General features: G+C 41.7%; 1 protein-coding gene and 1 long non-coding RNA gene across 5 annotated transcripts; one reads left to right on the top strand and one right to left on the bottom strand.

The window, feature by feature from the left end:
- The first annotated feature begins 6,663 nt into the window (after positions 1–6,663).
- LOC125508349 lies at positions 6,664–12,613 on the top strand. Of its 3 annotated transcripts, none has more exons than XR_007283376.1 (6): positions 6,664–7,019; positions 7,101–7,307; positions 7,649–8,695; positions 8,847–8,911; positions 9,154–9,343; positions 10,613–12,613. It is a non-coding gene; the product is annotated as an uncharacterized LOC125508349 (long non-coding RNA). The 3 variants fall into 3 exon arrangements; XR_007283375.1 differs by lacking the exon at positions 10,613–12,613 and having other exon boundaries at positions 6,665–7,019; positions 7,649–7,982; positions 8,212–8,695; positions 9,154–9,490; XR_007283374.1 differs by lacking the exon at positions 10,613–12,613 and having other exon boundaries at positions 9,154–9,490.
- LOC125508348 (WD repeat-containing protein 48) lies at positions 12,464–20,886 on the bottom strand. 2 transcript variants are annotated; one of them, XM_048673048.1, is made up of 18 exons: positions 20,536–20,886; positions 19,598–19,730; positions 19,329–19,487; positions 18,671–18,733; positions 18,393–18,482; positions 18,014–18,307; positions 17,820–17,917; positions 17,068–17,103; positions 16,728–16,848; positions 16,414–16,650; positions 15,493–15,588; positions 15,344–15,409; positions 15,127–15,165; positions 14,914–15,048; positions 14,316–14,668; positions 13,621–13,714; positions 12,992–13,168; positions 12,464–12,893 (listed from the first exon to the last, which is right to left on the bottom strand). In XM_048673048.1, exons 2-18 carry the CDS (start codon positions 19,694–19,696, stop codon positions 12,792–12,794), a joined length of 2,259 nt encoding a protein of 752 aa, XP_048529005.1. In that variant the 5' UTR covers positions 19,697–19,730; positions 20,536–20,886; the 3' UTR covers positions 12,464–12,791. The 2 variants fall into 2 exon arrangements, with proteins under 2 accessions (XP_048529005.1, XP_048529006.1); XM_048673049.1 differs by having other exon boundaries at positions 12,464–12,890; positions 20,536–20,885.
- Positions 20,887–21,565: the final 679 nt, after the last annotated feature.

The raw sequence follows: 21,565 nt of genomic DNA, 5'->3' as shown, positions 1-21,565 counted from the left end.
GGTGCGTCTTGCTCATCATAGAGTGGGTTGGAAGAAGTGCTCGGCCTACCCATCATAGTCAAGTAGAGGTGAGTAGGAAATGAGAGAACAAAACCAAAGTTACCTTTTACAAAGATTGAGGGTGTATTGAGTATCACTCAATGTAATGATGTAATAGGAGAACTGGTACCGGGTTTGTTTCTCACACCTACAAAAGTAAAGCTTATAGAGCAGCTTGGTGAGGATAAGTGGCACAAAATTGATGCAATTGTTAGCAAGATATCAATAATGTTAACAGAGATTCAAAAATTCACAAGTGAAACAAGTAGACCAATAGCAACAAGTGGAACATGGAAACACACACATGGATAGATAATTGGGGTTGTGCAACCAAGGAATGAGCACAAAATGTGGAATCCACGGAAAACGCTCGTGTTGCACAACACTAGATTGACACTAGCAATCGTGCTCAAAAGGCGAGATACGCAACTTGTGCACAACCTATGAGATACAAAATGTATCGACTTTCTATCCCAAGTATGGTATGTATATTGGTTCGAGGTGAACTTGCACACGATGATCCAAGATGATCGAATATTTGATGCAATGTAGTGTGATGCTATGGCTATTGCTTACAAGATCTTTGTTTTCTCTTTTCTTAAAAGATTTTCTCTCTTTTTTTGGATATGGCCACTATGCGGAATGCTCAAACCAAGATATAGCAATTATGTATATGCGGGAACAATTTGATGACACAAGAGACGATATGATGACATATGCACGCAATGAAAGCTATGTGGAACGCATATCACTAAAGTGCACAAGTAGCGTTGCCCGACAATACTCAATGACTAGTCTCGGTAGGAACGTGACGCAAAATGGCTCGGGGTTAACAATGCAAAGGAAAGGAGAATTTAGAATGATGTCATCGAGGTTACTGTCCTTGCTTATGGTGGGGTGTCAAAATGGTGAAGTGGTCGTTGTCGATATCGAGTCCGCCATGAAGTTGAGTGGTGGTAATGTCGATGACGAACCATCCCTAAGTAGCCGAAACACGTTAGGAAACGGAAACCGCAAACTCAAATTATAAATGACAAACTTGGCAAAATTGCGGGTGGTTGCGGAAGTCGGAGGTGGTTGCAGAAGAAATGGTGGGAAATCGGTCAAAACTTGGGAAAATTTTGGAGGGGTGGAGATGTTGGTTGCACGGCGCCGGATGCCTGGGGGTCGGGCCAGATGTCCGGCTGGTGAGATCCGTGGATGAACTTTGGTGATGAATTTGGGGACAATTTTTTGGCAAAATTGAGTGAATTTCGTGGATGGAAATGGTGGGGGATGTGTGTAGAAGCTAGATCCACCTGAAACACTTCGAATCCACAGATCAAAATCAACAAAATATCGTCAAACCAACAAATTACAAAAAAATAGGTATGGTTCTTTTTGTGGGGATTTTAGGAATTGGGCAAAAACAAACAAAATTAGGCTAGAAAGTGGGGGTAGGGACTCCTAGATGTAAATCAACTTTGCTCTGATCCAAGACGGTCAAGAGCAAGCTAGCTCTGATACCAAGATGTAGGGTGGAAACCTAATTTGATGATCTTTCCACACTTGGAGGGGGGAAGGGTAAATCAACAAGAACAATAAGTGGAACCACTCAAACAAACCCAAATCACACATCCACTAGAATAGCATACATGAAATCCACAAGCATAACATGAACAAACAAGGGAAAATAGCACAAAGGTAAGGTTCTTCCCAAAGCCAAAGGAGACAAGGTCTTGATGATAGTCTTCTCCAAGAGGATGTATTGATATCCACTTGGGGGCCTTCTCCTAATAGGTATTGATCTCCAAGAGGAGGGGTAGATGAGCAAAGCTCTCTATAATATCTCAATATACTTTGCTAAACCAAACTAGGGGGAGGTGGGGGTCTATATATAGTGTTCCACGAGATAGAAGAGGAGGAGAGGGGATACAGGGGTCTCTGGCCTGATTAGGCATGCGCAGGTGCTGGATGTCCGGGGCTTCGTGGGTCGCCGGATATCCGGGGCTTCGTGGGTCGTTGGATTCTAGGATCGGGGCCGGATGTCCGGCCTGGGGACTGGTCGCAGAACTGGTGTCCGGGAGCCAGATTTCCGTGGCTCGGCCGGATGTCCGGAGTTGTCGGGCTGGATGTCCGGCTCCTGGAGCTTTGCAGTGGCTGCCTTGCTGCTATTGCTCGAGCCTTTAGGCGCCGGATGTCTCACCGATGTAGCATTTCAGCGATTCCTTTCGTCGTGCTCCTCCATGAGCCTCCATGGGGATTTGGTCTTCATTCAAAGCGTCTCTGAGGTGGCCTTCTTCATACCTAAGAACACATAGCATTTCCAACTGAGGTAGTAGCCATGTCTCACGTGGTTCATAAGGAAGCTCGTTAAGGAGAGATGTCACCTCGGTCTCGATAGCTCTTGCCTCTTGCACATGCTTGTGTCATTGGTCCTCTTGGAACTTGGGGAGACAAAGGTAGGTCCATGGGGATGACCGTGGGATGATCCGCATCAAGGACCCATGGCTGCCATCAATCGCCAAAGAATCCATCACGGGGCACCACACCTGCATTGCAACACCAAGATCCATCTTCATCATAAAGGAAAGACCAAGACAAGGAAGAAGGAAGAGGGAGTCTCCACCAAAGCCCCGCACCGGGCGGAGGGCCGGTGCCCTCTCCTCCACTAGCACCAACATCTCCACCTCGGCACCACTGCCTCCATCACCATCACCACCATGACTCTCTCCTTCGCCAACATGTTGTTGGGTTGTAAATTAACTCTAACCTTTATGTTCATTACTTAGATGTCTAAGTAGTTTTCCTACTTCCCGGGGATGTGTAGGAGTCCAAGTATTTATATGAGGTGGGTGCAAATAAGATATTTAGTCTGTGTTATATGGTTTGTGGCAATGGTCTTCATGTTATTGTGCGAAAGTTGACTTCATAATATTTTACCATTCATGGGCATGAAGGATATTATTATCATTACAAAGCGGGGTTAGAGGTACAACGGTGATAGAAATTACCTTTCTCCTTAGCAGACCATTGGTAGGCGAATATCGAAGACCAATATGCTTTATGTCACATCCATGGGGAGACTCTTAATCATTATCGTATTTTGGCAGCGGTCATGAAGGGTTAATGGTGGTTTGTGCATGATGCGGGACTAAGGCATTAGTATGTATCTTATTGTTGGATCTTTTCTCACATAACACATATTCCAAATATTATGTATCTACCCAAATGGTAGATTATGATTAACGGTGGTGAATCCGGACTCCATGTGAATGTCTTTAGCCTTATTACAGCTTCCTTCATCTGCATTAAACCTCTTTAGTTACTTCCTCATTTAGTCTTAGTATTTAATTTACATTCTAATTCATACTTAGTTAATTCTCTTATTTACCACACTCCTATGAACCGATAGAATAGACTATTCAAAACTAAGGTTTGAGTGCAAGCATAATTGCATGCGTGGCAACATAGTTGTCGGGCTAATAGTTGGCTTCCTTTGGCTCCCCTAGTTCGACACATAAACTGGGTTGCAATACTATCTATGAACCGCGCTTCAACTAATCATGTGCACTTACATTACATCAATGGTCTATTGTATAGAGCCTTACATAATAATTTCTCGATAATGTCAACTCAAAGCATCCAAGATTTGGATCCCTGGAACAACATAGGGATAACCGGATGCAGCAGAAGTAACCCCGACAATAGTTTCGCTCAACAATGCATAATTCTAGAACAGAATACCAAAACAAGCAAAGCAAATGGAACCAAGAGCGAAACATAGGACTTAGCCAACCGTTAACAGGAGCGGAGAGAAGCCAAATACCTAGGCCAACCCTAAACGGCAAGGTTCCCTAACTCCTCGACATGGAGGCCTTTCTTAGTAGCACCAACTTCAAAATTGGTTATATCACAATTGAACCTCTACGAGATTGAAGATTGACAAGTTATCATTCCTAACAACAGAAGCCAATCTCCTTGTTCTGGTCTACAAGCCGGTGTCTCTGTCTCAAAGCACATTTTCAAAGGATCTTTTCTGAGTTCTAACTGAACAAGAGCAAGATCCAATAGCTTGGGTAGTTTTACTGAACCGAAGATAGTGTCCCTTAAATAAGATAATATAGTGCTTCTAAAGGAGGGTGATACACCTAGCTATACATTCCTTTAGGTACTTAACCTAATTCGGACAATGCATTTTAGGCGACCTCACAAGTAAGTAACCTTTCAAAAGGATTAGATACATGTCATAATTACCATAGTCCATAAAAGCTAGATGATATGTCGCGCATTGCTACGGAAATTGCTGCAATATATGTAAATGAAATTTGGTAATATGAACATTGGATTAATAATGTAAGAACTAAATGTGGAAGTAAATGTGATTATTTTATAACTATAAATATTTTTTGAATATAGGTAGCATATTTAAAACATTCGAGCCTCTTTGCATGCTTGGTTGCATATTGAGCTAGGACATTTTCAATGATATTGATTTGGTACCATGAATTTATCACTTTTTTTCTATATACTTAGTAGAAGTAGTTCGCAATATATTTTAATAATTTGGTTGTACTTGGCGTGAATACTTGGATTAATAATATATGAACTGAACCTAAAATACATATTGTATATTTTATTTGATTAGTGTACAGTTGAAAAATATATATTGAATATAAGTAGAATAATAGAATGGAAAATTTTTTCCCATGCATGTTGAGTGGGCCCTTGATGAGGGGGACATGTGTGGAGAGGTCGGATGTGTGCAGGTTGACATAAATAGATTAAATTTTGTGGGGTACATGGTTGCATGCCAAGAGAATTGAGTTAGTGGGTTTACATGCAAAGTAAACGATAGAAGGAATCTACTACCTCTATAAAAGCACGAGAGGCGGAGATTCAGACAATCTCATCCATTCAAACAACTTATCCAATGGTCCATATCACTCCGATGTTTAACACTAAAACATGGTTGTTATTAGCACCCTCGGCACCGCACCCCCACTAATTACTCCCAGTTACCAAATTAACCTCTCACACGCATCGCAGAACCTCCCTCCACCTCTTCTGACTTCACCGCCCCCATCTTCCCTCCCCCATACAACTGCTCCTGGTGCCTCTCCTGCACCGCCCTGCACCGGCGCCTCCTCGGCTCGCCGCGCGTCGCGGGATCGTTTCCCCTCCTCGCACACTGTCGACGCTGCCATAGGCGGAGGTGCTGCCGCCCACGCAATCTAACACCGAGGCGAGGCGCCGGCGCATCGACACCAATGCGGGATCCGTCCGCTCTCCTCGCTTGCCGTTGATGCCGGCCATAGGCGGAGATGCCTCTGCCCCACGTGATCTGGCAAGGTCGTCTATCGTCACAACTATCCTTGAGATCCAGTGAGGTCGCCTTCCGTCACGGCTGCAGGTGACTTGGGCATGGTAGTCGTCCCCATCATCACCACTATCCCCATGGCACGCGGTGGTCCTTCCTGGCTTCGAGGACTTCCAGACCCAAAGCTCATTTGTGCTACGATGTGTTTATTGGAATGCATCTTCAACAATGGTAAGTGACTGACCTTGTATCATCAAACTATTTGTGCTACAATGTCGTTCAATACCAACAATTAGGAATGAGAACAAAACTGAGATAAAGATTGCAAGCCTGGCAATTTAGCATTCATGTACACACTCATATGTGCAGGATTTGTTGTCAAATGAGGTCAAACATAATATTCACATGAACACATACGCACCCATTTTGTTTCATGATATAGCTACGAGAACATGGACAGGTAGTACATGTATTTTGTTTGGTATTCAGTAGATGTCTCCATGAGAATTGTCATTCATTCAGGGAAGCACGTTTCAGGGTTCATCCATTTTTGTATTTATTCATCAAGTTCAGTTTTGTAGGAAGCCATATATATAGTGGTTTTCATTAATCAAGTTCCAATTTGCAGGTACCATGCATTTCCTCTTCCAGCCAATTTATTTGGTGTATCCTTTTGTTGTGAGGAAAACAATTGTTTACCCTTTTGTTCTTGAAACAGATAAATGTTGCATTAGTTCACCCTGTCATTATCTCATTCCACCCCTAACACATGTTATAACTTTTCTTCTTTGATCATTGATGCTCTTCCAAACTGCAGGGGCTAATAGAATATCTTCCTGAAAATTTCCTTGCTCCAGTACATTTAAAACGATGAACTTCCTTTCTTCAGTAGAAGTGCTGCCTCCGTGGATATATATGGGAACCACTTTCTACAATATAAATGAGGTGATCGTCTACTTTCCATATCATTTATTTTGAAGATTAGCTTCTTGCATCCTAATGCTCATTTTTTGTTAGTTATTCATCTACTACCACTATAAAAGAAAGAGAGGGCGAAGAACCAGATCATCCTATCCATCGAAACCTGCAATCTGATGGTCTACATCCCGCCAGCATACTAAACGCGTTTTACGCTTTAATTACCCACCATGCCATCTACTACCCCTATAAAAGGAAGAGAGGGGCAGATCCAAACAATCAGGTCCGTTCATTTACAACAATCTGATGGTCCATAATCCTTCCGTGTTTGACGCTACAAGCCACGCATTAAGGCCATCGCTAACCCTGCTCCGCGGTTAAAAAAAATCTACCCACAACGCACGCACGATCTCTCGCCCCCCGCATCCTCCCGCACGGGCCGTTCCTCCACGCCCGCACGACCTCTCGCCATCTCCTCCTCCCGCACAGGCCATCCCCCCCCCCCCCCCCCCCCCCCCCCCCCCCCCCCCCCCCCCCCCCCCCCCCCCCCCCCCCCCCCCCCCCCCCCCCCCCGGCGCGCTCCCACGTCGCCGCCGGTGGGCCGCCGCAAGACCGTCGTCGCCCGCGTCCATACCCTCATCCATCTGCATAGCCCCGGCTTCGTCTCCTCCGCGCCGAGGCCGTACGCGCCCTTGATTTGGACGGCAGTACCACCGGGGCGCATCACCTTCTTGCGCCTCCCACATCGGCCTCCATCTCCATGGTTGTCCTCCTCTGTACCCAATGTCTGTCTATAAGCTTCATGTGCATCAGTAGTCTTGAGCCACCAATTTGGATCGAACAGGTCGCAAGGGCTTGCCGGCAACACCTGATCTTTGATCTGGTTTGTATGCATGCGTGTGTGTGATTAGTTTCAGCGGCCACATGTCGTTGTAGTAAGATGATGCATCACGCATTGAATGGAACCATAAGGCTAGGAGCGTGTGCACACACTGGCGTCGGCGGCATGGTGTCAAGCTGCGGAGAAGGCATCCGGCGAGGCGGCCATCAGGTTCTCCATCTCCTCTTGAATTCTGCTAATTATCTTGGCATTTTATTGGCCTGTCAAACAAGAGCATCCATCACTATCTCCCCATATACACTCGTACTGAACACCATACCCGACTGCTACTTTGGTACAGTACGGTGATTAGTCTTTCCTAATTCTCTTGACCAAAGCATTGCCCTTTGCTATTTCTCAGTTTCTATATCTCCGGATTAATCGATGAGTCAAAAGCTGATGCTTCCGTTTCGAAATCATAGTTTTGTTTTCAAAATCATAGAAAAGTTTGGGACGGCTAGACTATAGCATGCTCTGGACATCCTACTGATGCCGATGATTTTGCTTTGCAGGTGGATAAGTGGATGGCACATGTGTATATTGCTGTTGAGGGATTATATTTGACATTTTATTTTTATCCCAACACTAGATTGAAGTGGTGATTTACAAAGGATTTTTAGTGGGGCACAAGTGTAGATTGATACAAAAGCATGCTGAATAGTGAAGTAGTACCATGCTAGAATTACTTGGCTACATTTTTTTTGTTTCTTTGATGCAATGTAATCTTTGTTGTTCCTGTTATTAGTGATTTTTCTAGAACATCGGGTAAGCACTATGCTAAAAAAAAAGCTATTCTAGAAAAGGATGAGAAGAGCTATTCCAGAAAAGGATGAGAAGAGCCTCAAGGTACATTCTTTTTATTCTGCCAGTGTGTCTTACATATTTTCTAGCTTGCAATGCTTTATAAGATATTTCATATGGAGGTCAATGTTGAAAAAAAAGGAGTAGTCAACTTGTGGAGAACAATGTTAATCAAGCTCTCATGATATTTCCTCTGCTTCAAGATGCTTTCTCAGCTATTTGTTAACATGCTTCTGAACTTTGATTTTCTTTACTAAACTAGACCATTGTGCAGGTTCATGATGGGTCGTCCTCAAAAATCTTGACAATTACCCTTGACACAACACATGGGATGTGCTCAATCCTACTTATTTTTGTCTGTTATTTTATATATGTTTTTCACCTCAGAGATTTTATTAAATTTCAGTTGGGTTATAACAAGAGATGCAAATAAAGAACTTTATTACGGGTTTTCATAAAACAAATATATACTTCCAAATACCTTGAAGGTTATTGATTATATGCAGCAAGGCCATTTGATTAAGTTGGCTCTTTTTTGACACCAATTTATATGCAAGCTATTTGAATATATATTTGTGAAAGAAAGTACAGAAGTGTGTTTGGGTGAGGCCAAGGTTAAACATCTCACATTTTGTTTCAGAAATCATCTCTACTTAAGTCCAAGAGGTCATCAGGTGATGAGATGGATGAACTCCCAGTTTGCATTTATTGGGAGCTATGAAACTGGTAAAATGATTATGGTTCCCGCAACTCCTAAGGTCGAGGTTTTCTTCCACATTTCTATAATTTTATTTATCTTTGTACTAATTTATCACCCATTATGCGTTTTTTCTCCTTTAGACTAATTATCAGAATATACTGGCCAAGAGACCGTTCTTACCTTTGGTATTGCATCTTTTTTCTCAACAGCCTATTACATTGGAACTTGGTGAAGAAGACCTATTCCTATTTGAGTATGTTGACATCGACAAAAGGTACATGCCGCATGCTGAGACTTATATACCCTATGTGGGACTTTTCATGAAATCATATCGAGAAGGATGTTACCTCCCACAAAGTCTTTATTTGATGTCTAGGGCTTGTCATTTGTCCTGTTTATATGTCCACTAGAGTAATGATAGCAGCTAGATTGTATCACCACTAAAGTCGAAAGCTTCGGAATGGATATATATTATATCTTATGTTGTCTTGGTATCTAAACCGCTCCTATGTGCAGGCAGCAAAGAGAACAAGTATTGAAGGGGGCATAAAGAACTATGGGAGAAGCATCCATTTGACAAGCTCAAAGTCATTGGTTCGCACTACCGTGGTTATATCAAAGATGCAATGGGAAAGAAAGTTAGCTTGTTCACCATCTTGACTGCATTTTCATTGTTTCTTATTAGGCCTGAGATGTAGATATACTGGTAGGCATTCTTCACCCATTATGACTGAAGCCTGATTATCACATTGTATTGCCATGCGTTACAAACTGTTTTTGAAATGTAACTCCTGCACATCATACGAGAACTTGGTTTAGATTATGATTATTCATTTACATATCATTATTTATACTCTTGTCTTAGAGTAAGAAAACTTGGTTCTTTGAAGTTCAGATTATGAGTTCACAATTAGTTTAATCCTGACCATGTACAGTTTTTTGTATAAAATGGTGCGTATTTTTGTACAGAAAGAAGCGAGAGCACATGGTATTTATAGTTTCTGCTTACCTCTGACCTTGGTTACTTTGAATGATTATATGCTTACTCACCGAGTATAATAGCTCATTTTTTGTTCTTTGAAGAATTGAAGGTATTACTATACTCACTGGGTATAATAGCTCAATTTTTGTTCTTTCTAACTACTAAGTGATAAAATGTTATGCTGCAATATTTGGTTCCTGTTTTAGTGGAAATTGGAGCTTTTACCTATAGTTTGCGGAAATCTGTGTTTTGAATACTTTCAATGAGGCAGAGGTTAAATGCTCTGTAAATAAAGCAGACAACAAGGATTAGTGAGTTTATGTCTTTGTTTGTACTGTTTTTATACAAGGACAACAATGAACGACATATGTACTTTTCATCCTATTTGTTTCTAGCATGTAAATGTAAGTATTTCTTCATACACGTGAGAAAGAAAATATTAGTTCTTACACGTTTGAGGATATGTATAACAATAATATGTAATGCAATTGTGGTGAGGTAGAACGAGGAGGAGAGGTGTGTGATGCTAGACATATTAGCAAAATTTTTAGTTCAGTTGATTACATTCATGAGTGTTCTTCCGTTGCAACATACGGGCCTTGTTCACTGCATACACATATATACTACTATCTTATAGAATATGTTAATCAAGGATGAAGAGGTGGATAAAGTTTGTGGCTTTAGTTACTGAATGTCCAGATCTGGCTTGCTTCTCAACTAGGGCCTACATTTAGAGAAGACATATTCATATGTACGTGATTTATAAGGTCCTTTTTCTATACATGTTTGCAAAGTTTGTCGGTATATTATGCAGAGACAACTTGCCATGGTCTGCGTAGATGTGTTCTTTATTTCTCAATTTCTTTTGCTTTAAAACGATGTTGATTGGCTGAAAGAATGGTTCTGCATGGTTTGCACTCACACCTACTTGAATTTAGAGTTTTATTAGCAAATCCATTTAGAACAGTGTTAACATTTTACACTTTTCTACAGAAAGTTGTACACTGCAGGGGTCTATACCCACAAACCAAGGAAGGCAACTCAGAAGTTTTTCCCTGCCAATAACCAAGATTCACAAGGATAGGAGGGCAGAGATATCATGCTGCCATGGAACTGGTCCATTTGTCATTGCCTTGCTGCTTTCATGTTCCCTGATATTCAGTAGCCATATACTTTTAGGACTTAGGATGTGATTTCACATGCGTCGCTGATCATAGTTGATGCTTTTGTCAGTTCAGGGTGAGCTATTTTGTGTACAATTGCTATTGGTCGTGTAATGACTGGCTATGCATGGCTCTGTTTTATTGAGCTTAGATGAAAATTTGATGGACCACCTAAATTCATATGAAACAAACAAAGGCTAAGTAGAGCCCCAAATTAGAGACACGATGGATGTCCATCCTGATCACTATTAGATTTTGTCATCGAAGAGCTACTAATAGACTTACAATCTCGAATGACTACCTGTATTTTTCAGAAAATTTGTTGACCTGGTCTTATTTGGGCATAGGACATGCCTGTACTTTTTGTGAAAGTTACAGGATGCACATTCTATTTAAAATGGATACATTGCAAATTTTGTTATACCTCCATTGGTCAGGACCTGACCATGGAAGAATGAACCCTAAATGATGTCAAATTATTGGTCAGGATCTCCACATAATATTTCACCAGCTTAGGCATCTGCATTGTCTGTTAGACAGGTTTGGTTTTTGGTTATGTATGGGTCCTTGCTTAGTATGGCCCGGGAAACCTGACAGGTTATGTATGGGTAGTCGCTTAGTATGGCCCGGGAAGGGCTAGCCACTGAACCACATTAGTTGTAGGTAATGAGTAGCCTTATTTTGGTGATAAAGATGTGATATCAATGCAACATGCTGGTTTGCTACTGCGAGCGGACCGACACCATTCTGCGAGGGAGGCGAGAAGCACTGGTGAGCCGGCGACAGCTATTCTGTGTCGAGTGAGGCGGTGCTGCAAACACCGTGTTTTATTGATGCGAGTGGTGACGCGGGTCGACCAGCGTCGACTACGTTGGAGCTGTGGAGTGGGGCACTGCAAGCAGTGGCGGGAGACCGACGTCTATTGGGAAGTGGCGCAACAAGTGGTGCTGAGGGGGCACGGGAGCTAGGGTAGTTGGGCAAATCCAACAATGCACATGTCCTGATCGTACAACTCAGGAGGGGGGCGGTCGCCGAATGTGATCGCCCAGCTGACGCCTGACGTTTCCCTATTTGGGTATGAGGCACATTGGTTCATGAAACAATCTGACACGTCTTTATGACTTGGGAATTCTATCCACCTTGCATCAAATTTAAAATCCTCTAAGAGAATTATTCTATGTTCTGATAGAAATATTTATGTTTCATAGTATAACATGCTTTCAGTCTGAGACGTGCAATGCATGCTTACTAGTGTGTATCCAAATAGTACTCCCTCCGTATCTAAGAGTAAACAAATCTAAGAGTAATTTGGACGGAGGTAATACAAATATACAATGAAACAAGCCATATAGGTTCGATTCCTCCAAGATTCCTATGTAATTTATTGGAAAGAAAGAGGGCCTGAATGCTGGACTATATTCAATTATCATGACAATCTGTTACAATGCCAAACACACTCAGATTCTCTTTTTCAACAATTGACCAACCTGACAAATGCCCTGAATATTTTGAGCCCCGGCACACAGCAATGCAGACTTTCAAGTGAACAATGCAAAACAGAAGGCAAAAAGAGTTACCTGGAATAATTTTATTCTCTTACACCTCATCCCAAGACGATGGAAACAGGGTTAAGTCCAGGAGCGGAAAAAAATGTTTTCTTACAATCAAATCATTTTGTACGTGGAGGGGGAACAAATAATTTCTTTTATCCCATTTAGAAGCTTTATTGAGAAATCCAAATCTCTAGATATACAAGCCTGGTAGCCAGCAGATCATTACACCTGTGCTATGATACAATCTCACTAGAAGCCTGGAGATACAAGATTCACAGGAAAACTTTACAGAGGAATTAAGTTGCTGTAGTTCTGGGAACGGCACCAAAGAGCAGCACAAGAGTGGAACACTTGCATCCTATAGGTCATATGGTCATCTTCAACGATGCCGTCTCCAATGCAGATATGCTCAGCACCTATGGTGAACCAAACGAGCGGATGTATTTTAGGTTGCAATCATCTTGATTGGACCACTCTGTAATTAAGAATCAAATCCTCCGGCTTCTTCCAAATATATGTCCTCACCGTCGCCAAACTCATCTCAGGTGACAGAACCTGCTGCAAAAAGTATTCTTTAACACAACTGCACAATGATAAGTTTGCTCTCAAACCACAAAATGTAATGCGGGCTTCCATTATGCCTTACGAATACTTGCCTGGTTGTTGCACAATATCTCAACAGAAGGTTTCAGTTTTTGCCATGGCTTTAGTCCAAGCCGTGAAGAACTATCTAGGGCTGATGTGCCAGAGGTCAAACCCATGGCAAATGTGCTGTCCGGACTTCCATCCAATGGTTTCTCAAGAACAAGCTTCTCAACGACATAGTTAGCAACCTGTACACACAAACAAATTTAATACATGACTTAAAATAAGATGATAAATAACAACAGCAATAACTTGTTCATAATATGTGACTGTATCGTATTATCAATATTTGTATGATTCAGCTAGGGTACTGACAAATAGCGATTGACACCTATTGTCGAGGTAGTTAGGTGCTCAAAAAACAAAGGCAGATAAGAAAAAACTAGCTAGTTAGCTATCTCCACGTTTCTTCCCATGTACTCCCGCCGTCCCAAAATAAGTGTCTCAACCTTAGTACAGGTTGAGACACTTATTTTGGGACGGAGAGAGTATGTAACCAATTGACATATAGTACTTCCATGGATCGCCAAAGCTGCTTCCATCCTTCATCTTATGCCACTTTTTTTGTCGAGAGAAATTCACCCTTTGCAACTTAAATCTTTAACTTTGTTCTAGATAACTGATTTCAGTAACATCTTACTTTGAGAACTCGCAGTATCCGTGGAGCGCTGAGTTTCCCTTGCGTTATGTTTGGTGCAGGTGAGCCTTCGGCTGGATGCAAATAAAAGCCACACCTACATTTCAAAAGGAGAAGCAGTGTCAGGAACATATTTACTGAGAGATCGAATTTTCAGTCTGCAAGTGGTTCTCCCAATTAGGGTATATTGCAGAACAAATAATCACATCATTAACTGAAGGAAATAAAAAAAGACAGACCCAGTGCTAGAAGCTCCCACACCAGGTGGGGTCTGGGGAAGGTAATACAGCTTCACGGAAGTTCAAGGATAAATAAACAGTAAAATCATACTAGCATATTTGAGCTCAAGGATGGATAATCACTCCACACCAAAATCATATATCATCGTTTTAGTTCCAAAATTCATTGTCACTGCTACATGAAAAATATATGTATGGAAACATACCATGACTGACTGGGTTCAAGACTTGGAAGGTCATAAGAAAATGGCCAGAACAAAAAACTTGCAACAATTTAAAAGTTAAGCATCATCACAATAACACGGGCTTGCAAACTACTGCAATAAAGTGTTTCGCCTTCTAAAATGCTTTGCTACTCCAATTACTAAGGTAGCTATATCCAAGGACGGGAAACATGTTTCAAAGATATAAAATAAAAATATCGTCTCGGGATAAAAACATGTTGAGATGATAAATTACTTTGTGTTCTCTTTTGGAAATCGGCCGTTCTCAGCACAGTCCACACACCACCATGGCAAATCATCCTCAGTTCCATCCAAATCGGTAATTCTCTTTCTCCAAGGCCCTCCACTAGAACTTTCCGTGATAATTGATGGAGGCGAAACCGTGGAGAACTCAAACGAGGGAAGCACATTATTTGCATGGTTTTCGCTTCCATCGTCGACGTCGGATCTTGGATGTGGTAAGTTTTTCAATGATACATCTTTCCCTATTGAAGAATCACCATTGGACAAGCTGTGTGGGCCTGGTTTCGGCCTTCGTTTACTCCAATGAACTAACAAACCACGAAGAGTTTCATGAGCCAAATTAATCTGCACAATTTTTGGACAACTGTTCAGAAGATGACTTGCTAGTGGCCCATACTATGGCAAAGTGAATTTCTTTAATATGTGTAATGAAAGGTTTACAGTAAAAATGAAATGACAAATATTAATAACAAGATATTTCCGTTGCAACTCAAGAACATAGATGAACTACTGATCCAACTAATTTCTGAACAGTAAGCTTAAAACAAAAAATAACCATAGTCCGCATTATGATATGTTTTCGTGCAAACCTTAAGATCTTCCTGTGCTCCAGTAACATTCAAATCAACCGCATATATTTCTGCAGAAAAGCATTGTGGAGTATCCAGGTGAACAGACAGGCACCCCAATCGAGCGTCCATGGTGAACCATGCAGGTATGCTAACCTAAAATAGAGAAGGATGTGACATAGCAATATGAAGAGCATCTTTAAATAAAACATAAACAAAAAATGGCAGTCATACCATCTCAAATAACTCCTTTTTCTTATCATCAAACGAAACCTGCAAGCAAAATGAAGTGGCTTAACATTCTAGCAAACCTTCCAATTTATTCAAAGAGATCCATGTGAACTGTGAGCTTCTCAAATTTGGATACGACCTAGCAATGCTGCTAGCTCTTAACATTTGTATATTATCCATGAGGAAAAGTGCACTCAAGTCATCGAGAGGGAATAGGAACCTTGCCAAAATCTTCGATAACAGCTCCTCGAGTAATCTCCCATAATTTGACAGAACCAACAGTATCCTGTAAAATAGGATGAAGGTGGATGATGCCACTTGTTGCGTTTGATAACAACAAAGACAAATTTGAAAATATCTTATAATCACCTTTGTCAGGACATGCCTTCTATTATTCATGATCTCATGTTGAACTATAGCTGGAACTCCAGGAATAGTGAAAGATGGCTCTTTGTATACAGGCACCTAGAGTGGTTTAGAAAATAGAAGTTATTAACATGTACACCTGTGCAAGATGACCGAGTAAAAGTAACTGTTGCTGATCAGTCAAGCAAAAACAGGTATAGAGTTGAGTAGATCAATGAAACATTGATATCATAAGCACATAATATAAGACAAAAGGCTAAAAAAAACTGACGTGTATCTGGCATTAATTTTGAATAGTGCCCAAAGTAGAATATAAACATAGAAATTACGTAGCAAAAAAAAACCCAGTGTTTATTTGCCATCATCTCTGAGAAAAAACAGATAGCTGGTTAACATGGGAAAAACAAGACCTCAAAGTTAATATTACATGGCCATAGATCTTGAATAATTTGCCCCAAAGTTAACAGACATGTAAATAGTTTCTATTGAAACAAGTCCTCCAACTATACAAATATAAAGATTCAAAGGGGCAGATCCAACTAATCTCGACCATCAAACCATGCCAATCAAACAACCTAGATTACTCCAACGTTGAGCACTCAAACATGTTTAGCATTCAATTAATATCATACATAATATCTAGGTGAGTGCTAACCACGTAATTAACGCGCAGTTAATATCCTACCTAGTATCAACGTGCAACCAATATCCAAAATAATAGCAACGTGCATTGCAGGTACACGATTACTAGTCAGCTATAGGAGATGAAACTATCATCACAGATTGCATGTCTCGGAAATAATGAGTTATTAACTTATTATTATGGCGCATCTCAGAAATGTGACGTCACTGCTCAGAAGCCAGAACATAACGTGTCTGATAAAATAACGTAACAGATGAAAAGATGGCAACTGTCATGCTTACAGGTGCTGATCCTTCTAAAGAAGCTCTTGCTCTTGAGAATGACAAATTCCCAGCTAAGAATGAGCCTCCCTTTTGAAAAACCTTTTGTGGGGTTTGCCCTTCAGCTGGCCATCCATAAACAGAAGAATCAGTTGTTGCAACCCATATTGTATCATCTTGCAAGGACAACTGTAGGATTGGGTGTTCATTTGTGCATAGTAAGACACTCTCTCGTGTGGAGAGGTCTGTCAGGTACACCTGTACCAACGGAAAACAGAGAAGTTCAGGATTTAGAACTGTAGGCATTATTCAACAAAATGAGATATTTTACTCACGGACTGATCTCTTCCACCACTATAAACATGACCAAATGAAGGGGTGCTTGCGAGCGCCCAAACCGAATCAGTGTGAACGGCATAAGAATGCACACAGCGTTGCTGTCCTAGATCCCATAGTCTGCAAAGTATGAACATATTTAGACAAGATGCAAAAAATTATTTGCAGAATCTATGCATGCAGGCTAACATGCCCGCGATGCCGGAAATTAGTTAATGCACTGTTACTTTAATAATCGTGATGTGTTAATAATATTCATGTGGACGTTCACGGACGCATCCGCCTGCATCCCTAATTGGCATCATGACCAAATACAGAAAATATGAACTTTGTATTTACCTTATCATTGAGTCAGACGAGCCTGATAGACAATACCTGGAAAAATATGTTATACAGTGTTAACTAGTTTCAAACTTCTAATGAAAATAGATGGGATTCAACAAAGTTCCACAAAGCCTGTCAACATTATCTAGTGTTGGTCAACACCATTTTTTAAACCTTGCAGCCAAAATCGGTAATTTAATCATCAAAAACCACATGTTCCTTTCAAATATGACACATCAGCTCCCACAAACAAACATCTGCATCCTAGTCAGTTTTTTTGCCATGTGAGTTATTTCCATCTCATCAACTAATAACACATAGAAGTGGCTGACATTGACCATTGCCACTAGGATGGTAACCAGCATGATGACCATGCCAATTAATGTCCCCTTTGGGCAGTCAATCGATTTCAGTGGTGAAGTTACGGCTTTTGAACTACTGATCACGTGACTAATGCAACTTAAAAGATAGTGGATAATTATTTGCAAAAGATAATGATTCAGCAGTAACCTTTCTCCAAAATATAAAGGGCTTGTTGTTGACTGCAACTATAGGAAACTAAAAATGCTAGGCCAGGAACATGTACAGATGATAATTTATGGTCTACAAAGTTGTATATATGGAACACATAAATGGGTACAATATTGTCTGAGCTGTTCTATGATTCACTTTTGAAACATCTAATGTCATCATAACCACTCATCTGCAGACAATGCATTATCTTAGATGAATCTATGAGAGAACTTTGATGATGCCTAAACACAAACCTTCCAGTGGAATCAATAAGCAAAGCCCTGATATTGTCAGTGTGCCCTCTCAATTTCATGTTCTTAGAACCTGTCCTGGGATCCCAAACACGAACAACCTATATCAAACCAGTAGGAAGTCTATAAGAAAAGGTCCAAATAAAATGGCAGTTAAAGGATCACATGCTTGCTCTTGAAAATGAATAGTGCAATACCTTTTCAGTACCACCAGAGACAAGCAATGTCCCTGTATCATTCATATCCAATGCATAAACTGAATCCTTATGACCTTTGGCAGCAATTGGACAGTACCCATGTGATTTTCCGTTGGTAGAAACAATGTTGCCACTAGAATTTACATTGCACAAGGTTGACAAAGCAGGTCCAGAGTTTCCGTTAGGAACCTCATCCTCTTTTGCATCTACAGATTTGGCTATAGGTGCAATAGCAGCATCAAGATCCCATATGAAGACCTCACCACCAAGGCCACCAGAGGCTACAATATTGCTCTACAGTGAAGGCACAAAAAGCATATAAAATATAGTAGATATAGAACTAATACTTCCACATAGTCATAGGTCTGGCAATGTATACATTCTTTTCAGCCGCAGCAAGACATATCACATAATCAGAATGCTGGCGGAGAGTCTTGGTACAAGCACCATCTGCTAAGCAATTCCACACCTGTAAAAAATAAGTATTGGGGCTTAGTTTGGGGTTTCTGAAACATGCCTGCCAAATTTATTTTATAACGCTGTGAAAAAATAGCCACACAAACATATATTGGTTAGGCAACCAAAAAAAAAGGAAACAAAAAGGCATGCAGGCACGACAAAAAATATCTAAAAACAGGGGCCACTGAAACAACAAACCTTTAATGTGGTGTCTGAGGAACAGGAAACAAGATTTTGGCCAACAATAATGGCATCGTTAACCTGCACAATAAAGATAGCAGCTTGTTAAACAAGGCAATACTTCAGCAGTGATACAAGAGAGTCAACACATGTAAGCAGGAAGCAAGTATCAGTTCAAAGTCCTGACGGATTTATTTCTCCATCCACTAACAGAATCTACTGCCTAACTTTCATAATTGGACAATAAAACTATGTAGGACTAGGAGAATCTTCCATCCAGCCCATCTTGTTTCACGTGGATACAAGTAACAAATAATTTAGCAAATATGCAAAGGTTACAGGACTGGCCCTGCTCCCAAGTATTGTCCAGAACTCCGGATGGCCTCCCACCCATTTACAAAGGATACACAGAATTTCAGACTCGAACAGCACAATAAAAAATATATCCAAAAAAGGCAAAGATGGAAGAACAACCGAAATGAATTGATTGTATCGAACTATAAATATGTTAACAAAATGTAATGACAACACCCTCTATTTGATGTTGAAATCTAGTTTGATACTCTTGAGCTAATAAATTACAAAAGAAAATGATCCAATGGCAATTCAAATAGAGACAATACCGCGGTTTCAAAATGTAAAATCAGCTGGAGCAGGAGTACATAGAAAAACATACCCAATCAACATGTGACTCAAAGGTTGCTGAAAAGTTTGCGTCCCCATTTTGGTATTCCCATCTCTTCAAGGTACCATCGCGACTCCCAGTAAAAAGATAATCACTTGTACCAGAAGCAGAAGCATTCAGGTACGACAAGCAGTTGATTCCAGCACAATGCTGAAAAACAAGCAGAAGGAAATGCATGAGGACTTTTGGGTGTAGCAAGAACTGTTTCAAGCTAACTACAATACCTAAGAACAACTAGTTAGTACTGAAGCGGGGCTGACCTTTTTATTATCAGCATCATTGAGCACATATGTGAAGCGCTTCTCCTTTCTCGGTCGACTTGAACCAGCCGTGTTTCCAGCACTCCCGACACGATGCATTGAAAGGTGGATATGTATCAAAAACTGCAGTAGCCTAACATACAAAACCAGCGATAAATTATTTCAATTTAACCATGGATGAATCGATGCTGGATATTTTATAAAGAATTTGAGATTGCATAATCTCCAGTATGCTAATAAAGCTTCCTGACAGGGCAGGTTGACATAACATTGGGCAATTTTGGAGCAAAAGAAAATGCAGCATCTAGCAACAGTTATAATTGAGATGCAAAATCTCGAAGTTACACAAATCAATTCACTGAATTTACTGCTATAAAAATCACAGACATATAGAGTTCCTTTTGATTACTGGTTCAAAGGAAAAACACCAAAACAGGAAGCACCATTTCACATATTACCGAAAACTCACTTGACCAGACAATGGTAAGTCACTCTGACCCCTACTTTTCCCCATCAAAACTAAATAGTTCCTATTAAGTTTTGAACTGAAGTATCAATGATCCCACATGTAGCAAAACAAGCTGGCAAAGTACCATGATTCACCACGGCGCTAGTCAGAAGACACGCCAGCACTATGTACCTAGGCAGGAGGGTGTTACCCACGCCTAGGCATCCGCCTCTTCGAACACTGATAAACGATCCCCCACCCCGGCACAGGGGCATGGGGAGAATAAACTGGTGCTAGTGGTATTGTTCAGGATCTCAAAGTAGTATTAGTTCAGGGGCCGAAATACATGGGCGATGGGGCCTTGACAGTCCTAGCGATGAGAATAGGGTCAACTGAGACCGATCTTGAAGAAAGGGATCTGGCTGGATTCAATTGCTCGCTGCGCGAAGACAAAACACGCGATAATCTGAGCAAGCTAGGGCTTCCTTACCAGCAAAAGGGATCGCGTCCCTTCCGGAGGTCCGCGCCAGTCCAGGAGCAGCAGACGGGATCAGCGGAGAAAGTACGCGAGAACCGAGCCCCGTAGCATGCGTCCTTCGGCGGGAGGCGACGGCAGCGGCAGACGAGGAGGAGGAGGAGGAACTCGGTGTGGGCTTCAGCGGTGGGAGACTCAGGGGCGATGCCGCGGGATTGGGAGCAGAAAGTGCGGCCGATCGATCTGGTTGGGGTGGATAGGGGTTGGGGCGCTGGGGAGTGGGACGGGGTTTTGCGCGGCGGCGTTAGCGGTTGTCGCGGCGAGGTGAGGGCGCGACGGGGGGACGGGGGGGGAGGAGGGCGAGGACGAGGAGGCAGGTGGGGTCAATAGAGGTGTCGTGTGCTTCCGCTTGCAAAAGGCCGGGCCGATCCGGGCTGGGCAGGGCAGGTCCTACGGCCTGTTTGGTTGGAGGCAGCAGGGGCTGTTTGGTTGGCTTCCATAAAAATCCGCGTGACTCATGCTCTGTTTGGTTCAGTTTTTATTGATAGATTGAACCAAAGGACGAACTCAGCAGAATCCAATTTTAGAAATCCGCTGCCAACATCTGAACCAAAAGCTGAAGCAGCTCAGGACGTGCTTTCCAAAATCTGATTTCGCTGTGGGTCAAAATTTGAAAAAGTTGTATCAGCTGATTTGTCAAATGACCTACATCTTTTTCACATCAGATTTTCTACAGCTATTTTTCCACAACAGATTTTTCACAGCTACTTTTAGAAATCCATAGCCGAACCAAACAGGGCCTCAGGCACCAATCTCAGATGTTGGATTTTGGAGGCGTGAGGTCAGGAACGTTGCCTGAGTAAAGAGCTGCCTATTAGGACTCCATCCAAACAGTCCCGCAATCTCAGCCTCAGACGAGAAATTCAACACGTGAGATTCCTGGCATCAACTCCAACGTCATAGCTGAGCTGCACGGCAATGGCCTAACGAACCTTACTCCTCGTCTGAAAAGTCTGCAACATAATACGTTGCAGCCCGAAAACAG

Source organism: Triticum urartu, chromosome 5 (genome assembly GCF_003073215.2).
Source record: "Triticum urartu cultivar G1812 chromosome 5, Tu2.1, whole genome shotgun sequence".
NCBI classification, from domain to species: Eukaryota; Viridiplantae; Streptophyta; class Magnoliopsida; order Poales; family Poaceae; genus Triticum; species Triticum urartu.
This window is presented reverse-complemented; position numbering and strand designations above follow the sequence as displayed.